This window comes from Anopheles ziemanni, chromosome 3 (genome assembly GCF_943734765.1).
Source record: "Anopheles ziemanni chromosome 3, idAnoZiCoDA_A2_x.2, whole genome shotgun sequence".
In the NCBI taxonomy this organism is placed as follows: domain Eukaryota; kingdom Metazoa; phylum Arthropoda; class Insecta; order Diptera; family Culicidae; genus Anopheles; species Anopheles ziemanni.
Window position 1 is genome coordinate 39,111,695 of NC_080706.1, and position 19,978 is coordinate 39,131,672.

The 19,978-nt window shown below is 43.4% G+C and overlaps 4 protein-coding genes across 4 annotated transcripts; 2 read left to right on the forward strand and 2 right to left on the reverse strand.

Annotated features, from left to right (window-relative positions):
* Nucleotides 1–3,690: 3,690 nt before the first annotated feature.
* Nucleotides 3,691–8,949, forward strand: LOC131287615 (ATP-binding cassette sub-family C member 4-like). The gene is made up of 7 exons (XM_058316679.1): nucleotides 3,691–3,879; nucleotides 3,979–4,157; nucleotides 4,228–4,610; nucleotides 4,686–5,700; nucleotides 5,779–5,989; nucleotides 6,408–7,308; nucleotides 7,691–8,949. Exons 1-7 carry the CDS (start codon nucleotides 3,691–3,693, stop codon nucleotides 8,938–8,940), a joined length of 4,128 nt encoding a protein of 1,375 aa, XP_058172662.1. The 3' UTR covers nucleotides 8,941–8,949.
* A 701-nt stretch (nucleotides 8,950–9,650) lies between these two features.
* Nucleotides 9,651–10,714, reverse strand: LOC131287817 (protein Mpv17). The gene is made up of 2 exons (XM_058316900.1): nucleotides 10,422–10,714; nucleotides 9,651–10,342 (listed from the first exon to the last, which is right to left on the reverse strand). The coding sequence occupies exons 1-2, from the start codon at nucleotides 10,608–10,610 to the stop codon at nucleotides 9,905–9,907; spliced, it is 627 nt and encodes a 208-aa protein (XP_058172883.1). The 5' UTR covers nucleotides 10,611–10,714; the 3' UTR covers nucleotides 9,651–9,904.
* Nucleotides 10,715–12,580: 1,866 nt separating this feature from the next.
* On the forward strand, nucleotides 12,581–13,921 carry LOC131287191 (uncharacterized). The gene is made up of 3 exons (XM_058316219.1): nucleotides 12,581–12,665; nucleotides 12,748–12,976; nucleotides 13,059–13,921. Exons 2-3 carry the CDS (start codon nucleotides 12,752–12,754, stop codon nucleotides 13,824–13,826), a joined length of 993 nt encoding a protein of 330 aa, XP_058172202.1. The 5' UTR covers nucleotides 12,581–12,665; nucleotides 12,748–12,751; the 3' UTR covers nucleotides 13,827–13,921.
* Nucleotides 13,922–15,909: 1,988 nt separating this feature from the next.
* LOC131287610 (syntaxin-4-like) lies at nucleotides 15,910–17,720 on the reverse strand. The gene is made up of 7 exons (XM_058316673.1): nucleotides 17,544–17,720; nucleotides 17,129–17,224; nucleotides 16,902–16,998; nucleotides 16,586–16,837; nucleotides 16,443–16,516; nucleotides 16,214–16,351; nucleotides 15,910–16,146 (listed from the first exon to the last, which is right to left on the reverse strand). The coding sequence occupies exons 1-7, from the start codon at nucleotides 17,574–17,576 to the stop codon at nucleotides 15,964–15,966; spliced, it is 873 nt and encodes a 290-aa protein (XP_058172656.1). The 5' UTR covers nucleotides 17,577–17,720; the 3' UTR covers nucleotides 15,910–15,963.
* Between the last annotated feature and the right edge of the window lie 2,258 nt (nucleotides 17,721–19,978).

Here is a 19,978-nt window from a genome sequence, read left to right on the forward strand (position 1 = left end):
TAGAGTTAACAATGTAAAATCGCGTACGAAACTGTCACAGTAAACACTTTAAAATCACACCACGTCGTATTACTTGTTTTAATTCACTACAGAAGAGAATGAAAGTAGAATGATGTAGTAAATGCTTGTCTTAACATAAGGCAATTGTTTAGGAAGAATTATCACACCAATCAAATTATGTCAAAAATAGAGTTTCACTTTAAAACTTATTACTCTATAGTGAGCTACTCTGAATGGAAATAGGGCGATAGACAAAGTGTTATGTTCATACTACAGAGTGAACCAACCAGAAAATTTCCATTCTATTTCCAACAATAAGAATAGAGCTGTAAATAGGTTTAGCATCAATCTTTGATAGCCATAATTTATCATATTTGTCCGTCAGCATTACATGGCACAATTCTAAATAAATATACTTGGTTCCATAAACTGCAGCCAACCTTCACTTAAAACGTTATTGGTTAAATACTGCTGTTTATATGCATTTACTTTTTGTTGGTGCACGTGAGTTTATCGCTTCTCTAGGATATTTGATTACGATTTTCTTTTCCTCAATATTGTCCTCAACTTTTGTATCATCGTTTGGTCAAATCGCGTTTGTTTTCTCTAAACGGTCATTTTCCGAATCAAGCAAATGGACTGTTATTGATATTTGATAACGAAAAAATATATCGAGCATATCGGGAAGCGACTGCCGTGACACGGAAAAGAGAAAAAAATGGAATGATAGCCTTCAAAACGTCGTGTACACAAATGATGAGTGTGTGTCCCCTCACTCCAAGCCTTCCCGACGCATCCTAGGGACAACGGCTGGTAAACTGATAAGCGGACAGTAAGGTGTGCAGCTCATTTTCCACCGACATGTGACGATCGCTAGCGTGTTCCAAACCTCGGATGCCTTGTGGTAGCCTGAGTTGTACACCTCCGAAGCAGTGCTGGGGTAGAACACAAGTTAACCACATTTATCTATGGTACGGGCATTTGTTTTTTTTTTTCATTCGGTTCTATCATACATAGTGCTATCATTATGTCAACAAAAAATTGCACGGTACACCAACAACCACGGCCACGGTGGATACGGGGCAAATATTTGATCGTTCCGAATGGGCTTCGTTGACTACGATCATCACCATGACGCTGCATCTTAGTAGGTCTGATAAATTTATTCAACCTATTCTACTGATGCCAGACTTTGCTGAACTGGGCAGTACATGACCAGCAGCCGCAGCATCCGTTGCTTATCATACGGCATAAAAAAACGATGCTCTTCACAAGCCAGAATACGGAACATTGTGGATCCAAATGAGTTTCACGGTGAACAATCTTAGCCGACGTCAATGTGATAAGCACGAAGCAGACGGTCCACAGCATCCGATTATATGACGATTAAGAACTGCAATATCACTCTTTCGTTTGAATGCTGCACGAATTATGATAAGCAATCACAAAAGCCGCGCATAAAGGAACTAACACTAGGAAAATAAGAGCACATGGCTAAGCACTGGTATTGGCTATCGAATTTGATAAATTGAGTCACGAAGCACCGATTGTTTGCCCAAAATCTCGGTAGCGGTCGTTAACTGGTCGTTGTATCGCGCATTCGTTGATGTTATGAGCGCTCGTTTCACAGGTTTAAAAATAGACGAGCAATCTATAATTCTTCTTCGCTGAAAGTCACCTTCCCTTGAAGTACACACGTCATACTTTGCGTAGTCACTAGTTAAAAAGTTAAAAAAAACCCCGATCTGTGGTATTATCAATCGCAACCGGGAAGCCACTGCCAAAAGTAAACAAATGTAATCTGTCACATTTCGACCGACGATTTGGTGTGCACATACGCACGCACACACACACGCACGCACACTAATCACAACGCAACCGAGCGCAAAATATGCAAAGCTATCGGGAAACTTGGCAATCTTGACTAAACACCTGTGGCACGCATTTCCATAATGACTGTGATTAACTACTGATTGGGAAACAAAAAGGTGCGAAGTGTCCGTAGGATACTGTTGAATGGCTTGCTGTGAAAACATACAACGCGGAGTTCCAATTCGCATTCGGCGCCTTGCAGCTGGCCGCGGTAAATCGTCCACCATTCACAACACTATCATCCTAGTAGACACACCGGATTTACTGGGTGTGATTTGTATTCACCGAACAACCACAACCGGAAATACACCGTGGGACAGTTGCGTTTATTCGCGAAATACTTTTATGACAAAAGCAAAGTAAATCACAGTAAATCTGTTACGTAGTTGGGTACCGTTATCTCTCGCACCGAAGGCGTTACTTTCCGAGGAACCGACTTCCTCACTGCACCGTGGAACACGAACGAATGAAGAACATTGCAAAGCGAGACCAAGTTCAACCGGCGTTTCTTTCCTACACAAGTCGTATGTGTGCGTGTTAGACTGAATTTCATTCAAAATCGATGGGTTGCTCCGCACACTAGGGTGCTAGGGTGGACAAAATATGGATGAGTTAAAGTTATATGTATTTATACTATTTTTTAAGTAGTTTTTAAAACATATAACATCTAAGTTAATTATGAGAAACAGTTATTTAACACCTAAGAGCTTCAAATATTTAGATTTTAACCAATTTTAAAACTTATATTCGACATTTTCCCTATTTAGTATTTCCGGCTTTTTTCATACATATTTTAGTTTAAGTTTTAGTAGCACACAATATGTCTCATTTCATACTCCCACTTCACACTTCGAAACCTCTACTAATATATTAGTACTGTATAGTAGCAATGGATGCTTTGGTATATGTTTTAACATCATCCGGCACCAGCGTCATTGGGTAACCTACTTGATTCACGCTAGTAGTCTTTGCGGATTCTTGCACGGTGGAGCACGTGCAATCCCGCCTCAGAGGCGTTATCGGTTGGTAGTGAATGCCCCACTTCCTCTTAGTAGTCGAAGATTTGTTATTTTTGTGCGAAATTAACAACACAACCAAAGCCGGGCTAAGAAGCATTTAGCACCGGTTGTCAAGCGAAACAGCTGATCGGTTAATACACAAATAAAAACACCCCTTGTGTCACGGAACGATGTGTGCGTTTTTGTTGTGTTTGGTACGGCATACGAAAGTGTCATAATAATTTGTAGTGTAGTTTTTTGGCGTTCGGTCAAACATGCGCCTTTTCCTAGCGTCCACCGTAGTTTTCATGTCAGCCCCTCTGGATCATGGTGATTTTGTTAAAAGTTTGGCATACCGGATGTAGTGCAAACCGACTGCTCTGAGAGGGAGCAGTCAACAAAAGGTTCCCGTATTCAATGGTGTTGATTTTCTGCAAATAGATTCCATCACTTGTGGCGCCACAGTGCTTTAAGCGCAAACATGTCAACGTGCGATGAGTGTTTGTTTCTGCTGTTTAAATATACAAAAAAATCTTCCGGTTAAAGATAATGTTTCGTTGTGTACCACTATAGTTTTCCATTGGACATATGGGGCAGTAAATCATACTAACTCCAGCTCCACTAACCGGAGGACGCATGGGGTTGTTAATCAATTTCTATTTGTTTTAAAGGCTGTAGTAATCCATCGGGAGGATGCAGTTTCTGCTTTCAGTACCCCTTTGTGACGATTTATTTTTTTTTATTTTGTTCAACTTGTATCACTGCGTGGCTCATATCAGTTAAAACGGTAGCTTGCTAATTCAATGTGCTACGATCAACGATGGAGGCAACACGTGTCAAACTCAGCCCAAATCCACGCCAGGAGGCGAATCTGCTATCGATACTTACTTTCTGGTGGACGGCCGATATGTTCCGGAAGGGCTACAGTCAACGGTTCGAAATTGGCGACCTCTACGCGCCACTGGACAAGGACCATGCAAATCTGCTGGGCGATCGACTCGAAAGGCAAGTGAATGTCAAATTAATGGAGCAAATTCTGTTTCATTTTTGGAATTTATATTTCTTGCACCCGTCCTTATTCCATGTTATTTGTCTTGTGTTTAGTGAGTGGATGCGACAGTTGGCACAACAGAGGAAAATTCCCACCCAACGGCCATCGCTGATACGGGCATTGTTTCGTACGTTCTGGCGGGACTGGGTAACGCTGTCCGGGTTGGCGCTGTTTGTCGAGGTTGTGTTGAGGCTTTTACAACCTATTTTTCTCGGAAGATTACTGCTGTACTTCAGGTAGTAGGATCTGTTTTATCTTCCATGCATTCTAGCTCTTCCATGGCTCGCTTTAAATCCCATCTTCCAGGGAAGAATCGAACATGACCTACCGTGAGGCACTGCATTACGCGTGCGGAATGATAGCGGTACGTGCCGTCATCGTGCTGTGCGACAATCAGTACGGTATCCTCTCGTGCTTGACGGGCGTTCGGTCGAAAATTGCCGTTTGCAGTGTCCTGTACCGGAAGTCGCTGCGGTTGTCACGCAATGCGCTTGGCGACACGTCCCCCGGCAAGGTGGTCAACCTGATGTCGAATGATGTGAACCGTTTTGACATTGCGTCGTACCTGGTGTGCTTCATGTGGACGTCACCGGTCGTGATGATACTGACCGCCGTGCTGCTCTGGTACGAGATCGGTTGGTCCGGTGTGATCGGGCTGGTAGCGATCGTCATTATTACCCCGGTACAGTGTAAGAAATTGCAGTTATATATTTCATCGGTTCCGATTTGAAATCAAATTCAAATTTTCTTTCGCCAAAAAACAGCGTACACCGGCAAACTAACCTCCCGGTACCGGCTACGGACGGCACTCAAAACGGACGAAAGGATACGCCTGATGGACGAGATCATTGCCGGCATATCGGTGATCAAGATGTACGCCTGGGAACGGTCCTTTGCCAAACTCATCTCGCAGGCCCGCCGCAAGGAACTGAAGGAGGTGCTAAAGAGTGGTTACATGCGTGCCATCTACATGACGTTTCAGCTGTTCACCACACGCGCTTCCGTGCTGGGCGTAATGTTGGCTTTTATTGCACTTGATGAGGACATAACGGCGGCGAAAGTGTTCGTGGCAGCGAGCTACCTTGCGAACGTGTCCTACACTATGGCTGGATTGTTCGGGCGTGGTATTGCGGAACTCGGCGAGGGACTCGTTGCCACGCGACGGTTGCAAAAGTTTCTCGAGTACGACGAAGTGCAAATGGCAATGACAGAGCAGGCGGTGAAAAATTCGCCCGCATCTAGTGATCCTTCATTCGACAAGAAAAATGAACTCGTGGAGAACGGTGATCCCGGTGAGCGACGGCGTTTGCTAAACGACTCCAACGAACGTTTGATTGGGGAGAACGTGGACGTATCGATGCATCAACTAACCGCACGGTGGACTGTTCCCGGTGACGCGACCGATCAGCCACTTCCACCAGCTACACTTTCCGATCTAAACATTCAATTCAACCGTGGAAGCCTTATTGGAATTGTGGGCCCAGTCGGTTCGGGAAAGAGTTCTATTTTGCAAGTCCTACTCAAGGAGCTTCCCGTCGAGCAGGGTACACTTCTCATGCTAGGACGGACGATCGCTTACGCTAGCCAGGAACCATGGCTGTTTACTGGAAGCCTTCGACAGAACGTACTCTTCGGTGAGGAACTAGACCAATACCGATACCGTCAGGTGCTGAAGGTGTGCGCCCTACAGACAGACCTGGCACACCTTCCGGAGGGTGATATGACTGTCGTCGGCGAACGTGGAGTTTCGCTTTCCGGTGGGCAGAAGGCACGAATTTCGTAATGACAATCAAATAGAAATCAATCGGAAACTTCATCTAAACCCATTGCTAACAATTTACCAAACATTTATTTTAGTCTGGCAAGAGCCGTTTATCGTAAGGCGGATGTGTACCTGTTGGACGATCCGTTGAGCGCTGTCGACGCGCACGTGGCGAAGCATCTGTTTGAAATGTGCATTGGAAACGGGGGGTTCTTGAAGAGACGCAATGCCAAGGCCACGCGTATTCTTGTCACGCATCAGGTTCACTTCTTGAAGGATGCTGATTGGGTCGTTGTTATGAAGGAGGTATGTATAGTAGAATAAGCATAGATTAGTTTAAATTTACCATGAAGGATACTAAGTTGCTTTAAAACCCGTTATGTCTGCATTCGAATATAGATGTTTAAAAAAACGTCTATTTTTTAGTGAAGGGAACACTTTGGAAGTATCCATCAAGTTTCACAGTCAAAAAATTCTTCAACGACTCATTTCTACTTTCGTTAGTAAGGAGTCAGTGGCAGGAAAAAAGATTAAAGTGTTTATATTTTTGGATCGATTATTGAACATTCGATGTATAACATCGAATCTCAATTTAATAATTTCGATAGGTTTTCTGATCATCATCTTCTATTCCAATAACGGTCAGTTATTTATGAGTTTTTATATATGACACACACAAGTGTTTCATTAAGAAAATAATCTCGAAAACCATCATCCATTCCAGGGCAAGGTGGAGGCACAAGGCACACCGCAAGATTTACAACAGCGTGGCATCGAACTAGAACATCTACAGCATGCCGAATCTGGCGAAGACATCGACAAGCATTGTGCAATACGGAAGCTATCGCACACCTCGACTAGCTCCACGGTAACGGTCGACAGTGTGACACTCGAAGGCATTTCTCACTCGTATGAAGACGAAACGGAGGAGCACGTCGAGCAGCGTGCCAAGAATAAGTTTGAGGCATCCTCGGATAAAGCTACAGCAGGATCGGTTTTCCTCCAATACGTCACCAGTGCTGGCAGCTGGTTGGTCTTTGTTGGGTTGCTTCTTCTTTTCGCCGTCACGCAGCTGGTGGTCAGCGTGGCCGACTGGTGGCTTTCCTACTGGACGCTTATCGAAGAACAAGCGACAAACCTCCCGCAGGCGGTTGCCGTTTCACGAGACCTAAATGAAACTCAAAAGCAGCAAGGCCCTATCGAAGCGCGGCCCATCGAACGCGATGCCTGTGTGTACATCCATGTCGCACTCGTTGGAACCATTTTCTTCGTGGCACTGACGCGAGCATTTGGTTTCTATAAGGCGTGCGCGCGAGCGTCTCAAACGATACACGATAACGTGTTCGAGGGTTTCATCGGGGCACGGATGCGCTTCTTCGAGACTAACCCATCCGGACGGATCTTGAATCGGTTTTCAAAGGACATGGGCGCTATGGACGATTATCTGCCAAAGTCTATTCTGGACGCGACCCAGACACTGCTCATGTTCACCGGTGCCATGATGGTCGTCGTGTTCGTGCAGCCTTACTTTGTGCTCCCGATCCTGGTGCTGCTGGTGGCGCTTTTGTTAACCCGCAGTATATACCTTCGCACATCAAAAAATACACGGCGGCTCGAGGGAATCAGTAAGTGAAACATGCTACAAGATATTTTAATATTTCATGCTTGGCACGTTTGTGCTTGACTCATAACATGTAAACTATGAACTATTTAAACACCGTATGAGGGTTTTCGAACATAAGTATTTCAACTGGTATTTTTCATAATTAAAAATTAAAATTTCCTTGAATAGCAAATCGAGCTATCAACTATTTAATTTACACATTATTTTACATATTTGATCTCTTGTAAGAAATAATCGGCAATCCCCACTATAATTCGTTGCTTTCATATTAATTGTAATTCAAAGTTTAAAATTTGAAACAATTTGTGGAAAATATTTACTATCTAAAGAACGACGATTGTGTCCTATTTGAAACATTTGCATGTATTTATTTCCTCTTTTAGCGAGGTCACCCATTTTTTCACACATTGCGGCCACCTTGACCGGATTGCCAACCATTCGATCCTACGGTGTGCAGCAGCTGCTTATCCAAGAGTTCGATACGCACCAGAACGTCAACACGGGCGCCTGCTTTATGTTCCACAGCGGGCGTATCGCATTCGGACTCTTTCTGGACAGTATATTTTTCCTCTTTCTGGCCATCGTCACCTTCAGCTACCTAATGTTGGACACCGACGCCGTTGGTGCCCGCGTTGGGTTGGCCATCACGCAGATTAGCAGCATAGGCAGTCAGCTACAGTTTGGCATTCGTCAGAGTGCCGAAATGTTCAACCATCTGATCGCGGTGGAGCGTTTACTTGAGTATCGGCAATTGCCAGCGGAGCAGGACAGAACGACCACTTCTACCGGGGGTAAAAAAGAAGACGCACCAATTGTTTTGGAACCCCCGAAGGATTGGCCTCGTGAAGGCCGTCTACAATTTAACAACGTAAGCTTCCGTTACGCCGAACGCGAGATGGCCGTTTTACGTGACCTCACGTTTTCCATCAAACCTCGGGAAAAGGTGGGAATCGTGGGACGCAGCGGTGCTGGAAAGTCTTCCATCATAGCGTCCCTCTTCCGGATGGCGATCGTCGAGGGACAAATATTGATCGATGGCTTGAATACGGCCGACGTGCCGCTCGAGCATCTACGCTCGCGCATATCGATCATCCCGCAGGATCCGGTCCTATTTTCCGGGACGCTGCGCCGTAACCTCGACCCGTTCGAAAGGTACCCTGACGAGGCGCTCTGGAGGGCACTGGAATTGGTGGAGCTCCGTGAACTGGCGAGCGAATCTTCGGCCGGGCTCGGACTGCACGCGTACGTAGCTGCCGGTGGGCAGAACTTTAGTGTCGGCCAGCGGCAACTCCTCTGCCTGGCTCGAGCCATATTGCGCGGCAATAGGATTCTGGTGCTCGACGAAGCCACGGCAAACGTGGACCCGGAAACGGACCGTCTGATTCAGCATGCGATTCGGGAACAGTTTGTCGACTGTACGGTGCTGACGATCGCACACCGATTAAACACGATCATGGACTATGACCGCGTGCTGGTGTTGGATGACGGCACTGTGGTTGAGTTTGGGACGCCGGCGGAGTTGCTAGCTCGCGAGGATGGTACCTTCCGGAGCATCGTGCTAGCCACGGGACCCAACGAAGCGGACAATCTGTTCAAAATGGTGCAAAGTGGCACGAATCAAAGGAGCCAATAAAACTATATCGGTCAATTATAGGAACGAAAGTTATAAAATATTTTTAAACATTTTAAAACAACAACCATAATCCCACCAAGTGCGTTCATAAATGTGCTGTAGTGAAGAAATTAACGTACCTTATAAGACCTTACAATAAATCTCGGTGTTTATTAAACACCCTTGTTATCCATACAAGATGTTTGGTTTTGTTGGTTTTTATTAAAGCAATCAGCAGAACGAGTTAAAATTAAACAAAGAAAAGGCAACTATGATTGGTTCTGGTTTTGTTATGGTCAAACGATTGAATGTTTCAGGTAGATTTCGCTAGCAGCAGGCTGTTTTCATGTTACGGAGTAACAACTGCGATTCAACTATTAAACAGGCGAAGACATTAATTGAACCTATTATTAATAACAATTCATTTGAAAATCATGGAATTTTTATAAAGAGTGCCTTAATAATCAACTATGATTGACAAAGGTATCATGTCGTGCATCTACTCAACACTGTCTGTGTTTGAACTTGGGGGTTATTTCTCCTTTTAAAAAGTGTATTTAATTATACACAGTCTAGTGTATTGTTCCAAACACTTCTAACTGGTTGCAAACTTACGTCTTTGATGATCAACATGTGTCCGATGGCATTTTACTAGACTTTTCTATTTAGTAAGAATATTTAATCCACAACCCCAAAGCTTCCAGCAGCAGTGAGGAGTCATTTAGAGTAATTCATACGTTTTGTTTGCTTAATGAAAAGCTCATAAATCACGTAACACCAGCTGGAAGATAAATCGATTTTGAATGTTTAACATCGTTTCTTACATCGCACAAGATTTGCATTGCACTCCCAGCTTCTATCCTTTGCTTTTCTAGGCCGTATGACTACTAAACGTTCGTACCCGGTGCGAGGCACTGGCCCGAAAATATCACATGTGATTGTTAATTCTACAGTGTTGGTGTACTGATCCTCAAACTAGTCGAATTTACGAGGCCACACTATCCTCACAAGATGTGATCGCATCGTGTGGCATCGTTTTAATGGCACCCTGCTGCTTGCCGGCTGCCGCCTCCTGTTGATTCGTTTTCCATGATAGGTACGTATTCCAGAATACGGCCACCGACTGCACCAGCAGCACTTGGTAGTTCAACGGGACGAGATAGAAATTGGCCAACTGTACCCACGGCCAGATGTAGTAGTTGGTTATCAGTATGTCGCTGTACTCGTGGCGCAGCTTGTGTTTAATTTCGGTCACATTGCGACCCTGCAGCAGCCCGATGGTGCCGATCAGCGTTCCCAGGAAGATCGGAGCAAAGACTAGCTGGTCCAGGGCGACTTTCTTTAGCGTGGTGACCGTCTTACTGGCACCAGCTTTTCCAACGTGTCGATCAAGCACACCGTACCACTTCCGCAAACCAGGACCCTTGAGAACAATTAAAACCGACAAGTTACGTCTAGAAATATAAAGCCTTTTAATTGCAAAATGTAGAAGTGGGACTTACTCCGACGCAAAATCCAATACCGAAAAATTTGAAAGCACGCATCCCATCGAACGATTTCCAATCCTTGCGCTCGATGAATCCTTGCGCAATAACGTCCCCGGCTCCCATCAGCAGTCCCGATTGTACCGACTGTACCAACACAGGGTAACGCACGAGGGCCTGATTGTACAATCTGGAGAATGCCATCATACAGACAATTCGTGCACGCTAGATGACCAAATTTATTTGCACCGTATTTCGGTATCAGTTGAAAAATACTTTCAGTGCACTACCGATCCAAAATTACACACAAAACTCGGTCACGTTTGCCGCGATGTGCGAACGATGGGCTCACGAATTGCGTTTGATGTGCTATGCGGCACGGCACACAGTAGTAGGCAGCGGCGAACGAACTATTTTACCGAGACGTTCAACGAAGAAAGATCAATAGTTTCGTCCCCGCACGCCCTTGCCTATACAGATTAGTGCCGCAACGCGGTTTGTTGGACCGCTATCGACGTTATCTCCGTGAAAACAAACACGATTATTTTTGTTTTTCAATTTTCTGTCACATCGATCGCTTAGAGTTCCGTCATTCTGAACTAGTTGGACTTAGTTTACGAACCTATTTTCTATTCAAGATCGAACCCAGTAACATGTTATTCCTTGTATGGGAACGAGTTTAAATAACCCGTTATACCCTTAGGCTGGTGTCAGTGCTTTGTCGCACGATATTTTGTCGGACGTCAGGTCCGCCAATTATTCTGTATTTTTTTAAAATTCTTATTCTGTTTTGGCGTAACGACCTCTTGGTCGTGCCTGCCCGTTAAAGGCTTACGAGACTTGTTTCCCTGTTGTACGTGGATAGTCAGTGCAATCGTACAGGGGAGGGTCCGGGCTCGGTTGGGATTCGAACGATTACTGGAACGAGAATTACTTGGGTCGTCACAGCTTTTCATGTCTCTTTACCTTGTTGGTACTGATGATCAAAATGAACCAATTTTGAGGTTAGAATGGCCGGGTGCTGTAGATACACAGATAGGAGTTTCCCTTAAAATTTCAATTAAATAGATATTCTGACACAGCAAGCATATGGTAGGTAGCAGATGATCTTTTTCTTCTTCTTCTTCTTTCGGTATGCGAGTCGGGGTATATCCTCCTACGCTAAGTCGAACAATTTGTTAGACCGCGTCCACACGGCATCGTAGCGTAGCGATTTTGACACTCCGTCGTAGTGTCAACTATTTTTTATGGCCGTGGCTAAGGCCTCTCGACCAACATTTACACTACGACGGAGTGTCAAAATCGCTACGCTACTATGCCGTGTGGACGCGGGGTTACCTTAAGGGCCGTTTCCACACAGCGAGTAATGGCCGGATTTCTAGTAGTGAGTTTTTGATAGATGTCGCGCACCGTATATGGGTGAGTATGCTTCCGTGTGGACGAAGCCAGGTGAGTATGGTATGGTGTATGTTGACAGTCGTCCTGGGCATCGGCCATACTCCCGGCGATGCCGGGAATGGTGAGTATGGTAGTGAGTATGAAAATGGGTTCCTGGTGGGTATGATGAGTGTCGGAGGACCCGTCACTTACCATACTCACTACTATACTCGCATCGTGGAAAGAGCCCTTTACTCATAATCAGAGGCGTACCGACTCTGTCCGAACTCCTATGAAGGGGCTCGTCCTTTAGGACCGGCTATAAAAGCCATATGTCCACCCGCCTTCCACGGGAGGGATAATTCCTTCCATTGTCAGGACACAAAAACCTCGTGGTCCGCTTGATTGACTCAGACAGCACGAAATGTGCGGCAGCTAGGATTTGTCTGACCTGAGCTCCAGCTCGACGACACCAAGCGGTCGTGCCCTAAGCTAACCCTACTTTTCAGCTAACTACTTCAGGAAACTTGTGCACTGCTAACATCCGCTCTGATGCACTACCGAACTGGAACTGGTAGCAGATGATCAGTATAAATGTTTTTTACAACCTGGATTACCTGTTTTTTGTTACAGAATTGAAATCAAACGTTCATGACGATTGCTTGTTTTGGTCATCATAAATTCCAAGATGGCGCTATATTTACCTGTCAAATCGCTCCACATAAACCAACCTTGGGAGTAACCTTGGGTAATCTTTCGTTTGACAGTTGTCACTTTTGACATTACCAACTAAACATCATTAGCGATAGCAATAACCAAAGTTTACCTGTGCAGGATCCCGGTGGTTTTCAGCAAGCGTTTTTAACAGAATCCGACGTACTGGTGGTAAGGTGCAACACTGCGAAGCAGAAAGTAGCATATATTCAGAAGTTTTATCGTTATATCTTTAAACATCGCCGCACCTTAGCACCATGTTGGAAGGTTGGTACTGCCGCACAATGAACGAGGAAGCACGCCAACAGAGTGCTCTCAATACGACCGCTGAAACGACGCCGGAGAAAAATGATGCGCCGGAAGCAGAATGCGAAAGCACCAGTCCAGAAAATGATAGCGATGATGGCGCCCTCACCAACCCTAACCTCAATCATTCAGCATTTTACTGTGGGTTGAAACATAAAATGAAAAGACTCATCAACGTAAGTGTTTAATCTTAGTTTTAACACAGCGTCCGTCAGTCGACGAGTGCCTTAACATAACTTTTGTTCAACTTTTTCACAGGAAACTGCGTACCTTGAAAACAAGCTGCGCAATGCCCAACGCCGTCTGTTGAAAGCAACGCGCGATAGATCGTTTCTGCTCGACCGGCTGCTTGAGTACGAACGGCCGGAGTTAACATCGTCGGATAGCGATGACAGCTATTCATTGGTGGATGGAAGGCAGCCGGTTTCAAAAAAACGAAAAATTGATGCATCTGTACCATCTGCATCTGCACCAAATACAGCGGGAACCGAGCAAGCTCCAGGGCAAACGAAAGCAGTTCCTGGACAAACTGATTCGACCACTTCTCAGGTAAAACGAAGTAAGAAAGATCCCAAACGACAGCAGAATAAACCAACGAATGTGCTACCATCTGCATCACGCTGCCCGTTCGAGCCATTTGATACCTGCAGCGAAACTCGCCATCTTTACTATGGAGGTATTTTCACGCATATCAACCAGAATCCTTTACTATCCAGCACATACCAACATACAATCAGTTATCCATCGACACTAACGTCAATACCAGATGTTCAGTCGACACCGACGGATCTTTTGGCGCCGAGTTTCGATACAAACTATTTGCCAAATCCCATTCAGTGCGAAGCAACTGCTACGGAAAGGCAACCAACCAAAGAGGAAATCGAGCGACACCTTCAGCTTCGGCAAGTAATACCGGAAGTTGTACCGGAGGGAGAGCTGCCTGCCGAAATGTTCAACAACAACCCGTTCACTGATTCTATCGATCAGATGGTTGATGCGACTACAAGCGAACTGCTTACCGATTGATCTTCAAGTGCTGCGTTAACTCATCACCTTTGGGTGTGTGTTTGGAAATCATTTGAAACACACCAAATCAGGTACATAATTTTCCTTACGTTTGAACTAACTAACATGTTATTGGATTGGTTACCTTTTTTCACCTTGTTTTCTACCAAGGCTATCACTAAGAAGCTAAAGTTGCATTATCTTTTCAAAGAGAGGCAATGGTTATTGTTTGACTACTTAGAATGTTTTTATCGATCCTTTGTTGAACTTAATGCTCATTTGATGAGACGAGGAAATTCGAAAAGAAAAATTGTAAATTTCAACTTGTTTTAAAGTAAGCGTGCTTATGAATTTCAGTAGATCTCTCTGAGATGCCGAAGTATACTGAATTTACGAATCTAGCTCGTTTGTATAAGTTCCCCGATGAGTCTTTCGCCCATTATTCCTTAGCTATTCTATAGTTTTTTTGTTTATGTGTTAATCAATTGATTGAGTTAGAAAAATAATTTCAAGAAAAGTGTCTAGCTAAAACTACATCCTCCTAGATCATTTACTTTTCTACGCATTAATCGAAGCATTCGTGAGACGAGGCAATTTGAAAAGGAAAATGACAAATTTCAACTTGTTTTAAAGTAAGAGTGCTTATAAATGTTAGTAACTCTGAGATGCGAAGGTATATTGAAATTACGAAAAGTTCTAGTATATATATATATATATATCAGTGGCGTCTCGTCCACCTGAGCAACCTGTGCACTGCACAGTCATGAATTTATAAAAAGAATCACAAAATTATTTGTTTAGTTATGGTATTGTAATTTCCACCCGCAATAGTTGCGTTCAAAATCTTTTTAACGCTTTACAACGTTGCGCTGGGCACTTCTGCTGGTGCACCGCTGCTACAAACGAGCATCTTTAATCAAATAAGAACAGTTCTCTTAACCACAGTCTCATAATACCATCCTCATTACGAACGGTGAAGAAGCGGTAGTTTTCTTATTAGCAAGAGTCAAAATCCAGTTGGAAAGTCGATCAGTTTTGTTTACGGGTGGGCACTTCAGCCAGTGCCCTAGGCAATCGTATATGTACACATTAGTTCTCTCGTGCATGTGTTGAATGCGTCCATGTGAAATTGTCGATGTATAGGTGCCTTTCCTGTGCACATTAGATTGTACCCAGGCCGGACCCGAGGCGAGTCTCACTTACCAAATAAGAATTTGATTCACAGACATTGACTAACCGCGGATATATTTATCGAGTAGATATTGACGTTCGTGAAGTAAATTTGGAAGAAAATAAAACTTTGGAATAAAATCGAAGATACAAACACGCAAATATAGCTAACAATTCAAAGCTAATTAAAAAATGTCTAAGCACTGGGCAATACTGCTGGTGCACACAGTTTCATTCGAAAGATTTTTCATGCAATTGTTCTATTTAGGGTGAAATTACCAGTCAATGTATACATCAACATTGAACAGGACATCGTAGATGAGCTGTTAAACTCGTTTTTCATGTAGATCCATTTAGTAGCAATTAAAGATTGCAGAGCTAAATAGACCATTCACGGTTCCTCAAACTATTCTTTCACTTAACATCCTGACCAAATTCGTCCTCGTGTGTCGTGTCGTTCTGGTTGTAATAAACCACGTTATATGGTTTACCTAAGAAAGTATTAATTTTTTTGAAGGTGCACAACCATCTCATTTTCTCACGAGACGCCACTGATATATATACTACACGAAAATGTTCGGTGTGCTCATGGTTTAATAAATCGTGCGAATTGAATAACGCGGATATAATCTAATTTTTTGCATTTCGCATTTGGTTGCAAGTTAAAACATGCATTCTAGTTTTTGAACAATAAAAAAACGGACGGAACTTACATCAACACAGCATGGGTAAAAGGGTCTAACTCAGTGATCTTTTGATCTCATAAAAGAATGGAAAATTTGTGGTTTATTTTACAAGATATCTTTAATCCTTCGTTCGTTTTCTTTTAATGTAAATGTCTTTATAGGTTAATTATTTCACAATTTTCAAATTAAAATGTGCCACAACACAACTAATTTGAGTATATAAAAAATATGTTATTGTTAATTAACTAAACTAGCTACTATAATTTAATATACAAATTACTGAATCTCACTGAAAAGAATCGTTAGAAAACAATCAACAAGATAAGGAGTACTGCCAATATAGTACTGACCCATATCAGTATACAGGTTCTCTTTTTAAGTGCTTTGATTTTATATTCCCTCGCTTTTTGGAGCTGATGTGCCCCATGGTCAGTATTAAGCGTTGCTTGTTGCGCATGGTATTCGATCACTTGTACCAAGCTGCCCTGTGAAGAAGAAAAAAGTAAGATAATTCAGTGAAGCCCGCTCAAGTTTCCCCCTTTTCGCGTCTACCTGCTCCATCACCATACTGGAAATGCGTACGAACATATCCCGGATTTCCACGAGGGATTTTTCCAGTGCCTCCAATTGCCCATGACGAGTCATTATGTCTCTCAGTTTCTGCCGTTCTCGCTCCGTTTCCTCCAATATCTATGTTAGATGTTTAAAACATACGTAAAAGTAGACGTATACTGATTAGACTTATTGAGCATGTGCAAAGGGATAGAAGACGTGTTCCTACATTTCCTACAAACGGCGACATCTGGTTGGAAGTCAACTTTTCCATCGCTTCGTCGTCCGTGATGTTGTAGTTCACTGAAAGCAAGTTATGCAAATGCTCGTTATAAAAAGAAAATGTTCGCTTGCAGCGCATTGCGTACTCACTCGCTTTAGCTTCGAGCTTCATCAAGTCTTTAATTCGATCCTCGTAGTAACAGACAAACTCTTCGTGTTCCCGGTACGCGCTGAGGTAGTCATCTTTGATCACTATAAATTGGGTGTGTTTGATTCGAAATAGCACGCCGGTTCGCCGAGAGTCGTCTTCGAGCTCAACCTCCAACTTCTTTATGGTGCCGTAGATGCGCTGGCAGAGGCCATTGCTTTCCTTTAAATTCTCCTCCACGTTATCCCGGATTACTGCAATGAAGTGAGCAAAAATTACAGGATATTTTGCGCCGATTCGCAACCAATTAACCAATACCTTTGTCATTGTAATGAAACGTAGACGACGCAATCAGCTTTCTCATTTCTCTGGTGTTTCTTCGAATCGTTTGAATCCAAGCGGTCAGTTCGGAAAACTACAAAATAAGTGTGTTAACAGAATGGTAAAATTGTAGTTTTAAAAGGATTGGTTAAAAAATGTAACATTCACAACAAACGTTTATTGCGAAAAGGTCGATCCAATGTGCAATCGAGCCAACCGTATACCTTAGCAAGGTTCTCAAAAATCTCCTCTTGCGACTTTGATAGCCGGGCATTGGCTTCCAACTCATCGTCCAGGTTGTGATTGGCATATTTACTTTTCTGCACGATTACCGCAGGGAAGAGATAGGGACCGAAAAGAGGTGCATAGGATTAGTTTGATTGTCTCGCTGGCTTGTAAAGAAATCTAGGTGTATGTTATTCAGCTTGCCCTGCTGCTGCCGGTCATATCCTTGCACATGGCGGTGAAGTTTGGTAGCGGGACCGGATTGGATGAATTGCCACTAATTGACTCTAATTGGAAATGGTCCATGCAGCGACGCATGGCACAGTATGTAGGGTAGCACAGGTAGCTTAACCAGAGCAGCGCAGCGTGATCCACATGGCGAACCGGTTACGCGTGCAAACGCCATTCACTTACGCTTCTCAGTTCCGCTAGTCGATCTTTGACCATGGTGCGTTGTGTGGTTATTTTACTTGGTCCAAACTTTTCAGTATAATTTGAATTTGATCGTTGATTGCTCTGGTGGCTCTTTTGTTTGATGCATTACATGGTGTCGTTGTGCCGGGATCAATCTTCTTCACACCGAGCACACTCCGGGGTACGCCAAGTGTGTTCGTTCAGACCGAGCGGTTGCTAAACTAACGAAATTGAATTGTACCCGGGGAGTCGCGACTCACTCTGATCAATTTGTCACAAGCGCTTATCATTCGCGGCCAAACACCCTACTGATTCACGGGAATTACATGGAAAGCTTCTTCGCTTCGCAAGTGAGACGTGCTAGCAGATGAGAAGGCATCGAGAGGGGCCGCGTAAGGGGTTTCTTACGTTTTATGCCTACGAAAATGCGCGAACACTGGTCACTTCACACCACTACTCACGGACAGACGACCTGTGGGGACCCGTTAACATTCAGCTTCTAAAAAACAACTAGCCACAATGCACGTCCGTGTGTCCGTAGGTCCGTAGGTCCGTGGTCTGGTTGAGATCGCAGCAGAACGAATACACTGTGGGGTTGTAGCATCGGCCCACATGCAGGCTTGCTCAGGGGTCGGCAACTTTGAAGCCATGCCATGCTTTTTTAACTAAATTGATTTTTTTTTCAAATTCATTTGCTGTCTAGAAAATTCAATTAAAACACATGTGGGTCTACTACAGCTCTTGTATTTTGTATATTTTTTTAGTTTGGTTTTTTATAACCTTGTATATTTAATTCAATTCATCGGTTGGAAGATAAGAACATAAGTCAAATCGCCTAGGCATAGGCTTGTACGACAGGGCTTGCTATTCGCGAACCCTAAGGAAAAATCCAACAAAATCTTTTTCCAAACAGATGTCGAATTCCGTTTAAATGTTTTTGGAACGATAGTACATCGTTTTTTCTATAAAAAAAATACTAAAAACTCCAGTACCGCATAACGACTGACCCATAACGCATGCTGCTTTAGAAGTTATCAAATTTAATCAATTATTTCTTTCTTAGGACTGTTTGGGAATCACGCTATCGAACTCTCAGTTTGATTTTTGGAAAAAATATAATAAATAAGTTGGAAAACCCTTTTTTTATTTAGCCCAGACCGCTAAATGAAATTTCCATCCCCTGCCTAGCCTCAGGTTGCCGCGTATACGCAATCGCAGTTTCATGCACTGCACCAGAACCACAGTAACACAGCGAACCATCTTGTTCTTTCTCTTATCGTCTTCCCAGCCAATTGATCGTGCTAGTAGCTGTCTCCACCAAGGCTACATGACATAGCTCTCACACATATAATGCCAACGAGATACGGAATGATAAGATTGCGCACCACCGATGCCGATCAGCAGTGTGCGACAACCTGTGCTATCTATTAACACTAGAACTACAGCAGTTACGCTTGAAACTTTAGCGCAAATTATTGTCAATATTAAAAAGAAAATTTTATTTTTGAATACATAAAAATTAACATTCTATTGGATGTGTGAAGGTTATGCATTAACATTTGGTAGAATTGTTCAGCCTTAAGAAATAAATGTGATTGAAAAAGTACCTGACCAGTCAAAATGACTGGTCCGGTAGTTCTAGTGTTAACCAACAGCATAGGTAATAGTGTTAAACCATGCTTGCAAGACCATCTGGAATCGTCGGGCACATGGAACATGAAAAGAACCTAAGGAACACGGTTGAAGACTGCTTTCTTGACGTAGGTGCTCGTAGGGTTTCTTGATCAGTAGGTGAAGAGATTAAACAGTGGCAATTAGCTAAATGAAAACTACATTTATTACGAGTTGTAGTAGAATTTACTGTATTTTTATTCTTACACGCCGCCAGTTCTAGCTTCTATACACTTATCATGGACTTAACGGGGTTATGAAATGTTAGATAGTCCAGCATCAGGGCAACAGGCATTAAGAGTTGGACGTAGAAATTCGATCCGTAGCGTCAAGTTGGTTGTAAGAGGTTATCGTATCGAAATTGCTTTGATTAATGCACTGTCATGTGACATAAGTTGCGCGAAAAAAAGGTGGTCCGTTTTGTTGCTCGTTTTAATACTGTCCGCCGAACACGGAGTTATCAACATGTGTGCCAACATGACTGGAGTTTTGTTGAAGCCACTTCGTTACCAAAAAAAAGATAACTGATTTAAACGAAACGCCCGTCCAATTACCTTGATGAGTAAAAAACCAGTGGTCTGAATCTGAGTTGACTGGAAAATTATAACTAAACGCTTCGAAACGCTTATTATTATTTGCAAGGTTAATTTAGGTGACCGATGGTAAGTTTATGTCGCGCCAAAAGCTTCTTCTAACGATGAATAAATTGAACAAATATAATGCGAAGCGAACTTGAATGAATGTGAACCGCAAAGCATTTGAAC